This window comes from Arachis ipaensis, chromosome B7 (genome assembly GCF_059453495.1).
Source record: "Arachis ipaensis isolate K30076 ecotype BB chromosome B7, ASM5945349v1, whole genome shotgun sequence".
NCBI classification, from domain to species: Eukaryota; Viridiplantae; Streptophyta; class Magnoliopsida; order Fabales; family Fabaceae; genus Arachis; species Arachis ipaensis.
Window position 1 is genome coordinate 111,013,755 of NC_142442.1, and position 20,329 is coordinate 111,034,083.

General features: G+C 38.4%; 2 protein-coding genes across 3 annotated transcripts; one reads left to right on the top strand and one right to left on the bottom strand.

Moving 5' to 3' along the window:
- Positions 1–365: 365 nt before the first annotated feature.
- On the bottom strand, positions 366–2,723 carry LOC107607450 (uncharacterized). The gene is made up of 2 exons (XM_088494861.1): positions 2,288–2,723; positions 366–1,723 (listed from the first exon to the last, which is right to left on the bottom strand). Exons 1-2 carry the CDS (start codon positions 2,721–2,723, stop codon positions 366–368), a joined length of 1,794 nt encoding a protein of 597 aa, XP_088350987.1.
- Positions 2,724–4,154: 1,431 nt separating this feature from the next.
- On the top strand, positions 4,155–7,808 carry LOC107609581 (AT hook motif DNA-binding family protein). 2 transcript variants are annotated; one of them, XM_016311583.3, is made up of 6 exons: positions 4,155–4,339; positions 5,075–5,776; positions 6,432–6,484; positions 6,577–6,708; positions 6,934–7,092; positions 7,181–7,808. In XM_016311583.3, the coding sequence occupies exons 2-6, from the start codon at positions 5,242–5,244 to the stop codon at positions 7,436–7,438; spliced, it is 1,137 nt and encodes a 378-aa protein (XP_016167069.1). In that variant the 5' UTR covers positions 4,155–4,339; positions 5,075–5,241; the 3' UTR covers positions 7,439–7,808. The 2 variants fall into 2 exon arrangements, with proteins under 2 accessions (XP_016167069.1, XP_088349399.1); XM_088493273.1 differs by having other exon boundaries at positions 4,210–4,339; positions 5,159–5,776.
- The last annotated feature ends 12,521 nt before the right edge of the window (positions 7,809–20,329 follow it).

Genomic DNA, 20,329 nt, shown 5'->3' on the forward strand with positions numbered 1-20,329 from the left:
ACGAATCGAGGTCCATGGTAAACAGCCCATGTTGTCGGATTCCCGAGTGGCCTAAACCTAGCCCTGTACACTCGTCGAATCTGGTCCATCTTGTAGACATCATGTACATACAGTTGCCAATCAAGACGTTGGTTTGCACAACAAGCAAACACATGTCGACACGGAAGCCGATCCACTTGGAACTCACCACAGTCACACCGTTGTTGACGGAGGTCCACTGTATACTCCACACCACTAAGACACTCACGCACTTCGAATACCTCATTCTGTCGGTCAAAGCAACTAACTTGGATGTTACCTGCTGCCCGCTGATTTGCATGTAGTTTGGAGGTTACAAGTTCAGAGAACACATGTCCTGCATTAATTCAAGCCTCAGCTTCGGCTCTTTTTCGGGTGAACAATTCATTAAGCTTGTAAAATGTTGCCTTAACAAGTGCAGTGACTGGAAGATTGCGAGCCCCTTTCAATACCGAGTTGATGCATTCCACTAGATTGGTTGTCATATGACCCCATCGATATCCCCCATCAAATGCCAAAGCATACTGCTCACGCGGGATTCGATCCAACCAGTTGGTATAAGCCTCACCCCGCTCACGTAAACGCTGATAACGCGTCTCGTATTCGTGAACTGTTCGCGAGTAACCTGTCACATAAAAAAGGGCCCACCATAAGAAACATTCATCATAATAACTGAGTCCAGGAGTAAATGTAATCGTAAATATCATATCGATGTTGACAATAAGCTTCTGTAGATACGGAGCCTTGAATTTTCTCAGAAAGTTGGACTCTATGTGTCTGATGCAAAACATGTGGAATGCTCTGGGAGGAGACCAAGCTCCGTGACTACGAGCAATAGCAGACCTAATGGAGTCATGTCGATCGGAGATAAGGCCCACACCATCACGTGTCACAACATGCTGTCGCAAGTTACTGAGAAAAAAGTGCCAAGCCTCAGATGTCTCTCCCTCAACTATGGCAAATGCAATCGGGACGATGTTGTTGTTGCCATCCTGTGAGACTGCAACCAACAAACAACCCTTGTACTTTCCATACAAATGAGTTCTGTCTACCTGCACTATTGGCTTGCAATGTCTGAAGGCTCTAATACAAGGATAATAACTCCAGAAGACTCGGTTTAGCACACGAATATTAGGAACCAAGTCATCTCCCTGGTACGCAGGCATTGTTTCAAAATGAACAACTGCGGATGGCTCCTTGTGAATCATGGCCTCAAACCATATCGGCAAGGCTTCGTACGAAGCTTCCCACCCTCCGAAAATTGACTCCACTGCCTTCTGTTTAGCCAACCATGCTTTGTGATAACTGATGGTGTAGTTAAACTTTAACTGTACTTCCGCAATCACTGATTTCACCCTAATAGACGGGTCAACTTCTACCAACGGCTTTATTGCTTCTGCAACTGTGTTGGAATCCAGCTTCAAATGATCTTGAGAAATGGTGGCCCTAGTACAGGTGTGACTACCGTTGTACCTCCTTATCTCCCAACAGAACTTTCTGGACATTTTGCTCACCCTGATCAGCCAATCACATCCTGCATGATACTGGGTGCATTTGGCATAGAATGTCGTCGGTTCTGACTCATGCACCTGATAATCTACACCTCTGCGGATTGTATAATCTTTCATCGCCTTAATTACTGCCTCCCTAGAACTGAATTCCATCCCCACAGTAAATTCACCATCCGGCATAAGGGGAAGCTCTGCTGCAATAACATCACAAATTTTAGAGTTGTTAGAACTAATAATGTAATAAACTAATAAGCACAGAAAAATGGAAAACGTACTTCTCAAAACCGAACCGGTTATCGAACCGGTCATTTTGGTCGACCAAGCTGGTCCGATTGAACTGACCGGTCCGGTCCAACCGGCCGGTCCGGTCGAACCGTCAACTCCTGTGCTAATGCCCTGCTTAGGAGGACCGACCAATCCGGTCTAGATGGCCGGTCCAATCAAATCGGTCATTTTGGTCGACCAAGCTGGTCCGGTTGAACCAACCAGTCCAGTTGAACCGGTCGGTCCGGTCGAACCAGTCGGTCCAGTCGAACCGGCCACTCCGGTAGAACCGACCAGCCCTGTCCAAGTGTCTGCCCCGGTCGAACCGGCCGAGCCAGTTTGATTCAATCACCAATTTGACTATATTAAACGTTAAACAATTACTAATTACATGCTATATTTTGCCTATTTACCCTTGTCTTAATTATTTGTCCTAAACACAACTCATGCACAAATCATACTATCACAAATCTTAATTTAAATTAATGGCGCACCTGCATTTACATATTGAGGATACTCCGGTGCATGCATGGCATCCAAATCCAATGACCGCATGAAACTCGGCTCCACAAACGGCTGCTGATTTGCTAGTGCATTTGCCACATCCACTACATCTGCCACCATAGTCTCGTCAGCTTGATCTTCGTTTCCACCCGGATCAACGACCTCGTAGTTACTTTCGAACTCTTCTTCACTATCACTGTTGTAATCTTCCAATTCAATATCTCGGTCCGCTGCAGATTGCTCGAACTCGATGTACAATTCGATAAACGTCATTCGCGACCGACTTTCAAGATACACTGAAAACATTTCTTGCATGCTCACTTCGTCAGTCACGTATTTCGTTTGAAATTGCACGAACCCACCAAAGACAGATATAGGATATCTGTACAGAATACACGACACTCTCCTAGATATTTCAAAATCCATCTTCTCACATATGACCCCTTTTAATTCTTCAAATGACAGTGTGAATGGAATAATAATATCTAACGAATTATCACACACAAATTTCACTCCTTCTGATGTTTGTAATAAAATATGGCCATCATAATACACTTTTAATCTTACTCTATCATCCATGATAATAGAGAAGAAGAGATCTACAAATAAAGAAGAAAAGATCTGCAAAGAAGAGATTTAGAGAGTTGTAGCAACGAAGAAGAAGAATGAAATGAGCTGCTCAGATTCGGTGGGTGCATCAATATATATATATATACCACACTCAAATCGGACCATCCAATCGGATGTATGGCCATTCGAAATTTTAAGAACAAAAAAATCGGACGGTCCGATTACCAGAAAGCCCGCCCAAAAAATTTTCTTTACCCAAAATCGCTGGGTCCGATTTTGGTTAGCAACATTTTTTGAAATAGGCCCTCAAATCGGTTGGTCCGATTTCCTTCGGTAAAAAAAAACCAACACTCTTCCGCATGCTACAAATCGTTTGGTCCGACTTCAATGCATGCACCATCACTGCGCACAAATCGGACGGTCCAATTTGTGACCCTCACCCCCTGCATGAAATCGGACCGTCCGATTTTCCTCCGTCAGATGACCGCCGTCACACACTTGTTAAACACCACTAACCTCCATAAACGGGCGTTACACCAAACCGTGCATCATATCCGAAAAAATTAGCCCATTTTTTATCCATTGTTTTTGAACCCTTTTATCAATAACTTGAAAATTGATAGTTTTTTCGAGGGACATGACAATCAAAGACAATTTTCATGGCCTATACTAATCTTCATATTTTTCTAAGGATCCCTCAGTGGTTGGCTTAAGAATGGAAGGAGCTTGATTTTCCATGATCAAATTCAAAATTAAGTCCTCAATATATAATCATCTGACACCATCTCCAGAATTTCATTTAGATTAAGTTTATCAAACTTATTTTTCATCGCCATATTTTAGTAAGATCTTTTTGACATGTTAAAATTATTTGGGTGCCATTCTCAAAAAAAATTTTTTAAATAATATATCTTAAAAGATTTCTACAAAAGTAAAAACAGTTTTGTATTTGGATATTTTATATAAAATTTTTTTATATTTATCAATTATATTTAAATAAAATAAGATAAAAATATTTTTTATTTATTTATCAAGTAAAAAACATCTTTCTCTTAAAAATAAAAAAACTTTTTTAAAAAAGTATAAATTATAATTTTCTAAAAAAATAAATTTTTTTATTTTTTTAATATTTTTATTTTTAATATTATATATTTGTCAAATATATTAAAAATAAAAAAATTATTAAATATATTTTTTATCGATTTAATAATGTACAAACAAATTTTAAATTGTGTATGAAATTTTTATAGTACTAAAAAATGGGTTGGGCGTAACAATAAGTAGAAAGGCCCCGGAGTGAAAAAAGGATCATACTTACTTAGGAATAAAATCGAAGAAAATTGAAGGAAGTAAGTTACTTACGTGAAAGGGACGACCTTGGTTTTTTTTTTTTTTTTTCGTTCCCAATTCCTTCGTTATTCTCCTCCTATAAATCTCACACTCTGCAAATTCCTTTTCCATAGAGTTATTTGGTAAGTTAAAAGAAATTTATTATTTATTGTTATTGTTATTATTATTATTATTATTTTCTCCCTTTTGTCGTTCTTCATTTTATTTCTCCTCCTTTCCATGTGTTCTTTTATTTTTAATTTAACTCGATTCTGCTAGCCAATTAAGAAAACAAACAAAAAAAAACACCATTTTCGCAATATGAAAATTCCAAATTGATGCTCTAAAATTATATACTTTTTAATCAGCGGACTCACTCAATTTAATTAAAACAATCCTTTTATTCCAAAAGAATTTTCTGTTTTCACGATTCTCGGAAGTAAAATATGTAACTTGACTATCATCAGTGTGTGGCCGATTTGGGGAGTTTTACTGCAACACTGCCCGATAATGTGAAATTAGGGCTACGGTTTTTCCCTCCCTTTCCTTCGGCGTTCTGATTTTGGGGGCAAAATCAAATTTTGTAAGAGCCGGTCCAAAATTTTTAATCCGGTGCGCGAATGCGAAATTTCAAAACCACCAAGAAAAAAAAAAGGAAAAAGAAGAAAAGAAGGGTTTTCAATTTGATAGGAGGGATTCGTTTGTTACTTTCGAAATTTGAATTTGAATAATTGAATGAGGTTTAGTTATGATGTGTCCGGAAGCAGAAAAAGGAAAGTTGATGATTGTGTGTGGCGGGGGGCAGAGGGGGTAAGGGAAGTGTTGTCAATTTGTCATAGTTATTATTATTGTACCCTAAATTGAATGTTCCTATTCAGATTAGGGTTTATATCTCTGTACGGCCAAAACCAGAAGCAGATGAGAACGTTAACATAAATCCTGTATTGTTGTGGAATCCACAGACACTGAGAAACAGCAAGCGAGAGAGAGAGAGAGAGAGAGAGAGAGAGAGAGAGTGTGTGTGAAAAACTGAAAAGTGAAAAGCATGTCGGGATCGGAGATGGGAAGCAGAGAAGGCTTCACCGTTGGGCTTCACAGCCATAACAACATGCGTTTGGACTTTTCTGATGGCCCTGCTCTCTACAGCAACAGCAACAACAACCCTCTTGCGCCACCTTCTGCTTCTCCAACTTACCACCCTTCCACCGCAGTCACCGCTGCTCCTATCAACATCAATGGCAGCGCGGTTGGCGGCATCGAATCGGTGGCGGCGCTGCCACAGGGCGGCCACATCGGGAGTAGCTCTGAGCCGAAGAAGAAGAGAGGGAGGCCAAGGAAATACGTACCGGATGGTGGCGGCGTAGGGTTAGGGTTGAATCCAGATTCTTCTGCTCCTGGTATGACCGTTAACCACAGCCAGAACCAGAATCCGAATCTGAATTCGAGCTTGAACCAGAATCAGTCCGGTGGCGGAGCTATGTCGCCGGGAATTGCTTCCGCCACACCTAATTCTAATTCCGGGAAGAAAAGGGGAAGGCCTCGTGGCTCTCTCAACAAGCATCCTCACTTAAAGGGTCTTGGTAATTGCTCTTCTTTTATAGTCTTTGCTTTCAAGCTTTGAGCTTTTTTAGTCTTTTTTTTTTATTGCTAAGGTGTAGTTCTAATTTGTTGTTCTCGGTCTTTTCTTTCTTTTATTTTTTTAAGCTTTTCGTGGTGTGTAACAATTTTTAACATTATTTTTTTTGGCTTCGCTGTGGTTTGTATATAATATTGCTCTATTTTCTGACGGTATACGTTTTGATGGTGTTTGATCGTTTTAAAATATTGGTTTAAGCACTTAAGCTACAACGTTGCTGTGGGTCACTCTGTAACTTTCTAATTGTAAATTGGAGAAGGTGAAGGTGGATAGATGCTTCTTGTATTGTAATAATCTATTTATCTGCAGGAACTCTTTGGGACCAATTCCATCCTGCTCTCGAGTTTGGATTCCCTAATTTTTTCTAAAATGACACTTTTGCCCGTGTATCATATGTTCTTTCTTTTTTTGGTGTGATTTTTTCTGCCGGTTTGTAAGCAATGTCCTATTTGCCTTGTATTCCTGTAACATGAGCAAACTTTAGCTATGTTCATCTGCAAATTAGCCTCATATAAATGTGCATGGTTTTACAATATTTTCATTATGGAATTTAGCTATTGAGTTTCAGGGTAGTTTCTCACAGAAATTCTCACTTGCAGGATTGGCAAAACTTACTTTCACTCCGCATGTTCTTACTGTGAAATCTGGAGAGGTAATACTATCTTGGTTCTGATTCTAGTAATCTCCAAACATTACTGCTTCATTCCCCTTGAGATAACATGATTTTTTATATTTTTTTCCCAGGATCTGGGAGTAAAGGTTACGTCCATCTCCATGGATGGTCCAAGAAATATTTGTATCTTAACAGCAAATGGAACCATATCTAATGTAACACTTAGCCAACCTTCGATACCTGGAGGAACTGTGACTTATGAGGTTATTAAACATCTGAACGTCTGAGCAACTTCTCACTGTGTCCTTCTCATTTTGTCCTTTTCATTTGATTGAATTCATCTTCGTGCCAAAAATTCATTAGATCCCTCGATATTTCTTTTAACTGCAAATGTCTTTGATCAATCTCTTGTAGACTGTTAAGAGTTTTACATGTATTATTGTTTTCATTTATCAAAGCATTGTGAAAACTGGTATTTGGGTTTTCAGGGACGATTTGAGATCCTGGCACTCTGTGGTTCTTTTCTTCTTTCTGAAAATGGTCAGTTCCAAAGAACTGGTTCTTTAAGTCTGACCTTGTCTGGGCCTGATGGTCGGGTTATGGGTGGTGCAATCGCAGGTGTTTGTGTAGCTGCTTCCCCAATTCAGGTACATTGGATTTCTTGATTTGTTCCTGTATAATGCAGAAATTTTAAAGCGGAAAAAAGCATATCCTCGTGTTCTTAATGTTTTGCAGATAGTTTTCGCAAGCTTCCTTGTAGATGGTGGTTACAAGAAAATGAAGTCATCGAACCAGAATCAGAACCAGAACCAGAACCAGATGGGGACCTTAGCTTCCTCCCCTAATGTTCTCCCGGCAGGTCAAAGCAGCTCGCCATCGCATGGCACTCTTAGTGAATCTTCTGGTGGAGCCGGGAGCCCACTTAACCTGAGTACAGATGTTTGCAATAACAATAACACCCCACAAGGAATTTCTGGAATGCCCTGGAAATGAAACTCTGGTAGCTAGTTTGTGTATTGGATTTGGCATGGGGTGGTCAGGCTCCACGCACTTGTTATGTTCTTACTTATCTGTCTGCTTGCTGCTTTAAGCATCCACGAGACAAACATGTAACATTAGCTTTTCTGTATTATTAGTGCAAGATTAAAAGAAAAAACATTGTGTAGGTTAGTTTTCTGCTTTAGCCATTCTGAATATGGGTGATTTAAGTAGTTCAGGCTGAATGGGATGTGATTTAGGAGTATGTAGCATTAGCAGATGGCAGTGACTGGTCATCTGTTTCTTGTTACTTTTACTTGATGCTGGAAACCACCTCCTTGCAACCCAGTTGTTTAATGGTAATAATTATATCTAGTTTAAACCATTTTCCCTGGTTGATTTATTTTTGGGGTGTAAGAAACTGTTCGCTTTTTGGGAGTAGCTTTTATTAAATTAAAATATTTGGGTAAGATTAAGTGGCATTAATCGTCGATATAGTTCACTAGTTCTGATGAAATAATTATTGATTGTTTGACGTTTTCCTTAATGAAATTATCCAAATCTGTATCCACGTGTTTTTTTTTTTAAATGGTAAACGGGGCCAAAGGCCCAAGAAACTAAAAAAGACTACATTATGGTGGGTCTAGGGAAGCACAAACTTCTAACTGCTTCCAGGTGCTGAGAAAGAAAGGCAGGGTTTCTTCAAAGCATTGGAGTCCCATCGGAGCTTCCTGAGTAGGATGGCAAGGGCTTGTTTTTACTCTACTCGATTTCGTGTCGTCCTACAATAATTCACATAGAATTCGTCTCATTCCTATCCGCAGGTATTCGCCCCCTTTTACCTGTTCCTATAATTATTAAAATTCAATAAATAAAATAAAATTTTAAAATTTATATACCTATCATCACATATATAACATAAGTTAAAGTAAAAATTTAAATGTGATACAATATTATTAATCATTTTACTAATTATTTTATATATATTATACATATTATATATTAAAATTATATATATTATACATATACCGGGTGGGGTATTATCTAAATCCGGCCCCACCCCGCCCCGCTCAAGAATTCGCCCCGGTAAAATCCCCTGCATTACCTGTCCTGAGTGGATAGGGGGGAGGGGGTGGGTACCTGCGGGTTCGGGTGATGTTACTATCCTTATTCTTAAGCATGCTTAACAAGTGTATCCGCTGGAAAGTTCGCTTCTCTAAAAATATGGTGAACACGAAATAGTTCTTGTTTTGCGAGGAGAGTGCGAATTGATCGGATGAGAGAGGTTGCCACATGCCATTGAGGATGGTCATGGATCAGTTGCAGCGCACACATGGAATTTGTCTCAATTACCAGGTTTTGAATGTTGAGAATCACTTGCCAATTTGACTCCTACATATATACCCCATATCTCTACTTTTGTTATGGAGGTGCACCTAATATTTATCCAGAAGCTTGCAATGAATCTGACAAGAGAGTCCCGAATCAAGCCGCCGCACATACCAGTCTTTGTAGATGTGAAAAAGGAGCCATCAATATTGAGCTTGAAGCTGCCCACCTCAGGTGGATCCTAACAAACGAACTTAACCATTGTGGAGGTGAGAATTTTTCTACTAGAATCTGTTAGGGATAGGACATTCTCGTAGTTCCTTGCTAGATTTCTTGCTGAAAAAGTGAGATTGGAACTGGCTGTACTCTCTTGGTTAAAGATTAATTCATTTTTACTTCTCCATGCCGCATTATAGATGGTAACAAAAAGGATGGGCCATCAGGTTCCATTCTACTCTCAAGTACCCAGATTCAGATTTTCCTACAACCAGTGTATAAGATCCTGATTGAAGAAATTTGGTCACAGGGTACTATCAACACTACTATTTCGAACACTATGAACGTATGGACAGTCACATAGCATATGGATAAGTGTTTCTTTTCGGCCTGGGTAAGCCTTTTTTTTCCTTCTAGAGTTTGTAAGTAAAGATTTATGCATGATAAGCCATACAAATATTTTTAGTCTATGCAAAAGCTTCAATTTCCAAACCTTACTGAAATAGTTCACAGGCAACTTATCATTATCATATAATTTCTCATATGCTGACTTTATAAAAAAATCTCATTAGGTTCGAGTAACCAGGAGCCTTTATAGCCCGAATAATATCAAGAATATCTTCTGGAAGAGTTCTTCGAAGAATCCCCCAGTTCCAGTTACCGTTTTGATATGCAAACTCACTAACTTTCTCAGTCGAACTGCCTTCTTCTAGAATCTTTGTAGCAAAAGTTCTTAACGCTTCGATTCCTGGGACTCAATGATCATCCCAAAACCGAATCGATTCACCATCTCCAATTCGCCACATGATGTTTGTCTTGAATTGGTTCCAAACTTTGACAATACCTTTCCAGGAATTTGAACAATTAGATTTTAGATGGACTTTAGGAATAGTTTCTTTTCCGCAGCCATACTTTGATTTCATCACCTTGACAGAGTGTTTTCTTTTGTAATCAAACCCAAGCAAGCTTCATGAGAAGTAAAGTGTTAGACTCTTGAGCTTTCCTCAAACCAAATCCTCCTCTGTGTTTTAGTTTGCACACAGCATCCCAATTTAAGAGGTGGACTTTATTATCGCTCGCATTAGAACCCCAAAGAAAATCTCTACAAATCTTGTCAATTTGGTTGTAGACTTCTTTCGAGATTTTCATGGTTTGCATAACATAGCTCGGGATAGTAGCTAGCACGGATTGCACCAGAGTACACTGATAGAGAGATACCTACTACTAACAGGTTTGGGTTGTACTATAAAAGGAGAGGTAAGTAGCGGTTAAGTGACAATTTTAGGAGTTGTTAGCATATTCTAGCTGGCTGATAGGTTGTTAGACTCTATTACTCACTACCTATAAATAGCTAGGTTATAGTTAGTTTAGTTTTATGTGTATTTTCTGTTATAAATTCTATTAGAAATTGGAGAGAATCCCTCTCCCTGAGTTGATAGTTCCAACTGTATAGAACCTTCTAAGGAGTGCTAATTGGACATCCCTGTGCAGCAATAAAGCTTAATCATTCTGCTATTGCTGGTTTTATAAACTAGTATCTGAGCTTGAGGATCCCTATGCAGAATGGTTCAATTGAGATCGAAGAAAATGGAGACACGATTTGACACAATCGACTCATGCATGGAGGATATGTTCCAATCGATGCAGAAGACGCTGTAGTGCTTCGATTCCAGAATGAATTCGTTCGAAAATTGCGTGCCTAATCGGAACAAGCGTGGTTCACCAGGATCGCACCTAGCCGCAGGCTCGTCGGCCAGAAACCACCACGCGCCGGAGCAATGGCAGAAGCTGGAACTTTCGATCTTCCGCAGTGATGACACAATGGTTTGGATTAAACGCATGGAGCAATTATTCTTTCTGCGCGTAGCACCAGAGGAGGAATGACTTACGGTCGCTACCTTTGCGATGGAAGGAAGGGCATTCACGTGGTTCAGGTGGTGGGAGTTGATGTAAGGGTTATCGTCGGTTTAGAATTTTCACACAAAAATAATCTCGTCGAAGTATAGATCTAAACCAACAAATAACCCTCAATCAAAGTTTAATTTGTTTCAAAGTTTAATTTGTTTGTCACAAGTGCAAACCAATAAAAATACCGAGAGTATTAGATCTCGGGTCGTCTCTCAAAGGAATTGCAATAAGATATGCATGTTATCGATTATGGGGTTCAAAGGGGGTGGTTTGCATATAAGAAGACAAGAAGCAAGAAATTAAGTGGCAAGAAATTTAAATGACGATAAAGTAAATCAAGCAACTAAAGACAACAAATACTAAAGAGGCATTCATGGCAAGGATTGAGAATCGCCCGCACACGCTTTTACACCCCCTCTGGTCGCGGTGATCGCATGCTGTGTGTGCTCGCAACCCCTCCAATTTCTGCTTTCTGTGCGTCAGCACAGGCCTTTGTGCGCCCGCACGTGACTCGCTTTGGGTGTTAACAGGGCAACCTGCCCTGTTGAGCAGCAGTTTTATTTTCATTTTCTTCTTCACTACTGCTGCTCTCCTTCCATTTCTGCCCAGTCCAGGTAACCCTGTCGCCGGCCACCGCCGCCGTCGTCAAGCCGCCACCAGCTCTCTTTCTCATAACTACTCTCTCTCTCTCTCATACTCTCTCTCTTACTTCCCTTTTCTTTTCTTTCTTTCTTTCTTTCTTTCCTTTCTCTTTTCTTTTCTTCACCACCGGTGAACTTTTCTTTCTCATCGGCTTTTTTCCGCGGACTGATGAGAGGACTTTTGTGTGGTTTAGAATTCACAATAAATTTTCGTTGCAAGTATAGTTTCTAAACCAACAATAATCCTTTCATACAAAAGATTGTTTGTCACAAGTAACAAATCCTTAAATTTATAAACCGAAGTATTGAACCTCGGGTCATTCTCCCTAGGAATTGCAATAAAGTGTTCTTGTTATTGGTTATGAAGTATGTTTGGGGTTTTGAGATTTTAGACAAGAAACATAAATGGCAAAGAAAATAAACTAACAACTAACAAAGCTCTTAGCAAGGTATGAGAACTAGAAGTCCTATCCTAGTTATCCTCCTCAATTATGACCACAAATTATCCATTGCTACCACTAAGTTAACCTCTAACCATGGAGGAAAGTCAAGTGAATGAATCAACTTGATTCCACAAGTCCTAGCCAACTCCCAAGGGAAAGACTAGATTTAGTGGTATCCAAATCAATTAACAACTTCTAATTATCAATCAACAAAGGAATTAGATAACTCAAGCGTCACTAATTACTCTACCGAGGCCAAGAGGAACAAAATGTATACTAAAATCCAACCAAGCATTTTATCAAACACTTGGAAGGCATAAAAAGAAAAGCATAGTAAAAATTTCAAGGAAAGTAAATCTACACTACTCAATTGCAAGAAATCAAACAACAAAAAATCAAATGAACAATAAAGGAACATGAAAACATAAATTGCATTAAAAGGAAATGGAAAGAACAAAAGTGCATGGACATAAAAGTAAAGGATTACAAGGATTAAATGCAAAACTAGAGAGAGGAGAAGTAGAAGAAGAAGAATTGATAAAGGAAAAGTAAATCAAAGCATGAAATTAAACTAGATCTAAGAAATTCTAATCTAGATCTAAAACCTACTCCTAATCCTAGAGAGAAGTGAGAGCTTCTCTCTCTAAAACTAACTTTCCCTCCAAAAATTAAACTAAACTAAACTAATGTGTGAAAGTATCTAAAAGTATGTTGATTCCCCTTCAATCCTTGGCTTAAATAGCATCAGAAATGAGTTGGATTGGGCCCACAAGGCTTCTAAAATCGCTGGCCACGGGTTGCATTAAGTGAAGCATGTGCCACCATCGGCGCGTCTGCGCACCGTGCGCGTGCGCGCCCCTATGCGCGAATGCAACTATAGCAAATCTTATATCATTTTGAAGTTCCAGATGTTAGCTTTCCAATGCAACTGGAACCGCATCATTTGGACATCTGTAGCTCAAGTTATGGTCGTTTAAGTGCGAAGAGGTCGGTTGATAGCTTTTGCGATTCCTTCATTTCTTCATGAGTTCTCCATTTTTACATGCTTTTCCTTCATTCCCTTGATCCAATCTTTTCCTCCTAAATCTAAAATCACTTAACAAACATATCAAGGCATCTAATGGAATCAAAGGTAAATCAAGATTAAACAATTAAGGACCTAAAAAGCATGTTTTCACTCTTTAAGCACAATTAAAGGAGAATTTACAAAATCATGCTATTTCATTGGATAAATGGGAGAAAGGTTGACAAAACCCTCTAAATTCAACACAAGATAAACTCTAAATATGGGGTTTATCAACCTCCCCACACTTAAACCAAGCATGTCCTCATGCTTAAACCAAGAGAAAGCAAATGGTATCAACATTTATTCAATGAAATCTAACTAAATGCAACCTAAACTATGTGCAACTATCTACATGAATGCAATTGCTTGGTCAAAATAAATCAATGTCTAAGAAGCATATATGCACAAGGGCTAAAGGTATTAGCAACCATGCCAAACCACAATTGAATTGAGCTATTAAATATTTTTACAAACTTGCATGAAGAATGATGATCATAGTGAAAACATGTAATTGAGCATCAAACCCTCACCGGATGTGTTTGCACTCTATTTGCTCAAGTGTTTAGGGTTGATTCACTCAATTCTCCCCTAATCATGCTTTCTAAGATTTATTTTTCTTCTAACAATCAACATTTATTTCATGCATGCATGCAAGTATCATGAGGTCTTTTCATTGGTTGTAATTGGGCTAGGGTCAAGGTAGGATGCTTATTTGGTTAAGTGAGCTTGAAATTTGAATCTTTGATAAGCTTAGACTTCCCACCTAACCTATGACATCTTATACAACTTCAAAACTAACCTAACTACCCATTTTTCACTTTTTTTAACATAGTCATGCATTTTCTTTTTTATTACAACTCATATGCATTGATTTTTATTGAGCTTCACTTTGCTTTGGGGCATTTTGTCCCCTTTTTATTTCTTTTCTTTTTCTTTTTTCTTTCTTTTTCTATTTCTTTCTTTTCTTTTCAATATATTTTTTCTTTTTCTTTTGTCTTTCTCATTTTTTTTCTTTCAAACTATATACAAGAACATCAATGCATAAGGTCTATACATTTAATCAATACATGAGCATGTACCCAATTCCCAATATTTATAATAAAAAATTACAAAACTACCCTTTTATTCTCCCAATGTCCCAAGATTTCCCACACTTAAATGACACACACACACACTAGCCTAAGCTAATCAAAGATCCAAATTAAGGACATTTATTGTTTTTCGCTTTAAGGCTTGTAATGTGCTAAATTAAGAACAAGTGGGTTAATCGTAGGCTCAAATTGGCTAACAATGGAAGATAAAAGGTAAGGCTATTTGGGTGAGTGAGCTAAATGAAACGATGGCCTCAATCATATAAATGCATGAATACACAAAATAATAGACATAAAGAATCAAATAAATCAAAGATTACAATCATAGAAAGAGAATAATGCACACAAGAAGGAAAAACAAATGGTTATATAATGTAACCACACAATTAGGCTCAAATCTCACTTGCTTGTGTTCTTAGCTCAAAAAATCATGTTCCACAATATATATATGATTCAAGCAAGTCCTATGAAAAGTTTTCACTCAAATCAATTGGTGCCCTATAGATAGAAATCTTGAAAAATTTCATCATTTTGACTAAGCTTATTGTGTGTACATATGCAAAAATAAGAAAATGCAGGTAAAAATCCTAAAAACCTAAAATGAAATGCAAAAGTGTTGGAATTAGAAACTTGTCACCCAAAATCGCCGACCGGTCGGACGACCTCCCCACACTTAAAAGTTTGCACCGTCCTCGGTGCACTCAAAGATGAGCAAGGGGGTACGGCGACTCTCCGGATTGCCACCTTCAGCTGGTAGGTCAACCGGTTGCGGCGTGTTCTTTCTCCCACTTCCATTTTTGCTTGCGGTGCATCATTCATGAAAAATAAAAATATAACACCATAAGATGAGAAAATACAAAAGCAAGGAAGCATACATTGTTGGAATGAGGTAATAATCACTAGAGATGAGTGAGTGAATTAGTGTGACATTAATGACAAATAAGTGGGTGAATTCTAAATTGCGCGATTTAGAACACACACTAGTACAAAAAGCGATGTCACAAAAGAAGCATGCACTTCACTTATCCTAGTGTGCTTGAGATGCTTTAAGTAAACTTGTAAGGTAAAACAAGCATTAAAGAAGTATGAAAGCATTCAAGCTAAAAGCATATGGATGCATATAATCATGAAATACAATGCATTAAAGTAAATGCACAACATCCAATATCAAGAGTTTGCCTAATCAAAGAATAAGGTTCAAATCGCATGGTAGCCAAATCATGCAATTCAAAAAGATTTAAAAGCTTGAAGGCAATGTCATGTACTTGGTATTCACAAAAGTGAAGCATGAAAAACTTAAAACCAAGTAGCAAAATATAACCTCAACAATAGAATCCAACAAAGATTATAAACATAATGATGTTGAGATAACATCCTTTTTAATGCGCAGCAGCAATTAACGGTAAACAAGAATAACAATCCAACACTTACAATGAAAAAGAGAAAAAGAAATGAAAACTAAACTAACTATCTAATCAACTAACTAACTAACTAATTAACTAACTAAAATAAAAGGTCATCAATGGTGTTTGGGAGTGTTGGATGAAGGGTAGGAGAAGGGAAGAAGAAAGGAGAAGGAAAGAAATGGAAAGAGGAGAAAAAAAAAAGAGATGTGTTGAAGGAAGGACATCCACGCGTACGCGCGCATGGCGCGCGCGCGCGGATGGTAGTGTAATGGACACGACGCGTACGCGTACATGACACGTCCGCGTCGATGGCTTATTTCGAGAGTGACGCGTACGTGTCATGTGCGTGTACGCGTGAGTTGGTTTGTGCGAAAGGCACAGTGCGCGCGCAACATAGGCACAACTCTCGGGTCAATGTATGGGAGGTGGAATTTCTCAATCCACGCGTACGCGTACATGGCGCGTCCTCGTGGATAGGCGAAAATGCTTGATGCACGCGTACGCGCGCAATGCGCGTACGCGTGGATGGTGCTCTATTTTTCAATTTTTTTTTATGTTTTTGCACCAATCCAAGCATTCCAAACCTCCAAACAGCTACCAAAACACCATAAAACCTTATTTAACATACTAAAGTACCAATTATACTTAACAAACAAAACAAAAACATGAAATTAAACTAATTTTACCAATATGTACAAAAAGAGAAAATGAAAAGAAGTTACCATGGTGGGGTGTCTCCCACCTAGCACTTTTCTTTATTGTCCTTAAGTTGGACTTATGGGGAGCTCTTCTTAAAGTGGCTTGTGCTTGAAACCATCCTTGAACACCCACCAATGCTTGCTTTTCCAATGAGCTCTCTTCTTCAAGTTCAATTCTCCCAAGCTTTGATGGAGTTCTTCATAGACTATGGGCTCCCAAAGTTGACCCTCATGTATGCCGGGATCCCATATCTTGTTTCTACACCCATCTTTGAGTTGATTATCATTATTCCACTTGGGTGGCACAATCTTGGAATTCTCATTTAAGTGGCCAAACATTCTCCTAGACCCAAGCGATCTAGCTCTATACCAACCCTTACTATTAAGCTTTGAACATGCAACCATAATGAGCCTAGAATAATGTTTCCAACCACTAGCCATCTCCCTTTTACTCTTAAAGCCACAAATATGTCTAAGTTGACCATCCGTCTCTAGCAAACCATATTCAAGTGGAATAATAAAGCTTAAGTATAAGGAATTTACCCACTTGAATGAAGGAATGGATAGTGATGGCTTGGAGAGAGGTATTTCCAATGTCCTTGCAAGCTCTACTCCCTTATATTCTTCCTTGATCACTTTCACCTCTTGACACACTTCAATTTCAATTCTTTGTTCATCAAATTCATCTAGCTCTTCTCCATCACTCAAATCATAAATGGGAGGAAGAGAAAAATCTACCTCCACATTGCTTTCTATCTCATTGGGAGAAGGTTCGTCAAATTCAAAGGATTCACCACCAAGAAGGTTGGATGCATGATCTTCATCACCAAGGGAACTCAATTCTTGCTCCACTCCTTCCAAGTCTTCATATGGAATATGCCTTGGAGGTTGTGCACATTCCTCCTCAACATCCAATTCAATCGCTTTGGAGGAATTTTCTATGATTTTAGCTTCCCATGGAGGTTCCGCATCTCCTAAATCTTCAACCACTTCTTCATCTTCTTCAATGATCATAGGCTCCTCCAATTGCTCTAACACAAAGTGGTCTTCCTCCTTCTCCACCGGAGTTTCCAATCTCTCCTTCATGCTATGCTTTTCAATTAATTTTCCACATGTGACCATGGGAGTGCTTTGAGTGCTCAAGCATTGGGAGGCTAAAATGCTTACTACCTTGGTCAAGGTAGTCACAAATTCTAGTGTCTCCCTTTGCATTTCTCCTTGTCCTTGAAGTATAAGGCTAAGGATTTCATCCATTGGGGATTGGAGTGGATAAGAGGGTTCATTGTCTTGGAGAAGGGGTTCATAATAGGAAAGTGGTTCTTCTTGGTAAGGATGTGGTGTATATTGAGGTGGTTATTGGGAGTAGTGATCTTGGAATGGTGGTTCCATGTATGGCTCATGTGGTTCAAAAGGTGGTTGGTATGGTGGATATGGATCAAGGTCATATGGAGGTGTTTGGTAAAAATAGGCTTGTGAGTGTGGTTAAGGTTCATGTTGAGGATGTGACTCATAGGCATATGGTGGTGGTTCTTGAAAGTCACAAGGAGATTCACCATAGCCATTGGATTGGTATGCATCATAGAATGGCTCTTCTTCAAAGTGCATTGGTGGAGGTTGTTGCCAAGAGGATTGATCATATGCATATGGCTCCTCCCACTTTTGATTATCCCATCCTTGATACACATCCTCATTGAAGCTCTTATTTCCTACAACATAGTTAGAACCAAACTCATAGCCAAAGTGAGAATTCATGATAGCAAGAGAAAATAAAAACAAAATCAAACACGAAGCAAGAAAATTAAATCCTAAAACTAGCAAGAACTAACAAAGAAGTAAAAGGCAAATGTATTCACAATATTCACATATATACAATAACCAATAACACAACACCATTGCAATTCCCCGGCAACAGCGCCATTTTGATGAGAGAACTTTTGTGTGGTTTAGAATTCACAATAAATTCTCGTTGCAAGTATAGTTTCTAAACCAACAATAATCCTTTCATATAAAAATTGTTTGTCACAAGTAACAAACCCCTAAATTTATAAACCGAAGTATTGAACCTCGGGTCGTTCTCCCTAGGAATTGCAATAAAGTGTTCTTGTTATTGGTTATGAAGTATGTTTGGGGTTTTAAGATTTTAGACAAGAAACATAAATGGCAAAGAAAATAAACTAACAACTAACAAAGCTCTTGGCAAGGTATGAGAACTAGAAGTCCTATCCTAGTTATCCTTCTCAATTGTGATCACAAATTATCCATTACTACCACTTAGTTAACCTCTAACAATGGAGGAAAGTCATGTGAATGAATCAACTTGATTCCACAAGTCCTAGCCAACTCCCAAGGGAAAGACTAGCTTTAGTGGTATCCAAATCAATTAGAAACTTCTAATTATCAATCAACAAAGGAATTAGATAACTCAAGCATCACTAATTACTCTACCTAGGCCAAGAGGAACAAAATCTATACTAAAATCCAACCAAGCATTTTATCAAACACTTGGAAGGCATAAAAAGGAAAGCATAGTAAAAAGTGCAAGGAAAGTAAATCTACACTACTCAATTGCAAGAAATCAAACAACAATAAATCAAATGAACAATAAAGGAACATGAAAACATAAATTGCATTAAAAGGAAATGGAAAGAACAAAAGTGCATGGACATAAAAGTAAAGGATTACAAGGATTAAATGCAAAACTAGAGAGAGGAGAAGTAGAAGAAGAAGAATTGATAAAGGAAAAGTAAATCAAAGCATGAAATTAAACTAGATCTAAGAAATTCTAATCTAGATCTAAAACCTACTCCTAATCCTAGAGAGAAGTGAGAGCTTCTCTCTCTAAAACTAACTTTCCCTCCAAAAATTAAACTAAACTAAACTAATGTGTGAAAGTATCTAAAAGTATGTTGATTCCCCTTCAATCCTTGGCTTAAATAGCATCAGAAATGAGTTGGATTGGGCCCACAAGGCTTCTAAAATCGCTGGCCACGGGTTGCATTAAGTGAAGCATGTGCCACCATCGGCGTGTCCGCGCACCATGCGCGTGCGCGCCCCTATGCGCGAATGCAACTATGGCAAATCTTATATCATTTCGAAGTCCTGGATGTTAGCTTTCCAATGCAACTAGAACCGCATCATTTGGACCTCTGTAGCTCAAGTTATGGTCATTTAAGTGCAAAGAGGTCGGCTTGACAGCTTTTGCGATTCCTTCATTTCTTCATGAGTTCTCCATTTTTACATGCTTTTCCTTCATTCCCTTGATCCAATCTTTCCCTCCTAAATCTGAAATCACTTAACAAACATATCAAGGCATCTAATGGAATCAAAGGTAAATCAAGAATAAACAATTAAGGACCTAAAAAGCATGTTTTAACTCTTAGGCATAATTAAAGGAGAATTTACAAAATCATGCTATTTCATTGGATAAATGGGAGAAAGGTTGACAAAACCCTCTAAATTCAACACAAGATAAACTCTAAATATGGGGTTTATCAACCTCCCCACACTTAAACCAAGCATGTCCTCATGCTTAAACCAAGAGAAAGCAAATGGTATCAACATTTATTCAATGAAATCTAACTAAATGCAACCTAAACTATGTGCAACTATCTACATGAATGCAATTGCTTGGTCAAAATAAATCAATGTCCAAGAAGCATATATGCACAAGGGCTAAAGGTATTAGCAACCATGCCAAACCACAATTGAATTGAGCTATTAAATATTTTTACAAACTTGCATGAAGAATGATGATCATAGGTGAAAACATGTAATTGAGCATCAAACCATCACTGGATGTGTTTGCACTCTATTCGCTCAAGTGGTTAGGGTTGATTCACTCAATTCTCCCCTAATCATGCTTTCTAAGATTTGTTTTTCTTCTAACAATCAACATTTATTTCATGCATGCATGCAAGTATCATGAGGTCTTTTCATTGGTTCTTATTTTCCATTTTTGTTGATTTTTGTAATTGTTTTGATTTTCTTTTCATGTTGCTTAGATTAAATTTAGTGCTTTTCTTTGTCTCTTTGTATTGCAAGTGTTGATATTTGATTATGGGTTGATTATGATTGAATTTGAGCATTGATTGTGATAAGCTTGCACATT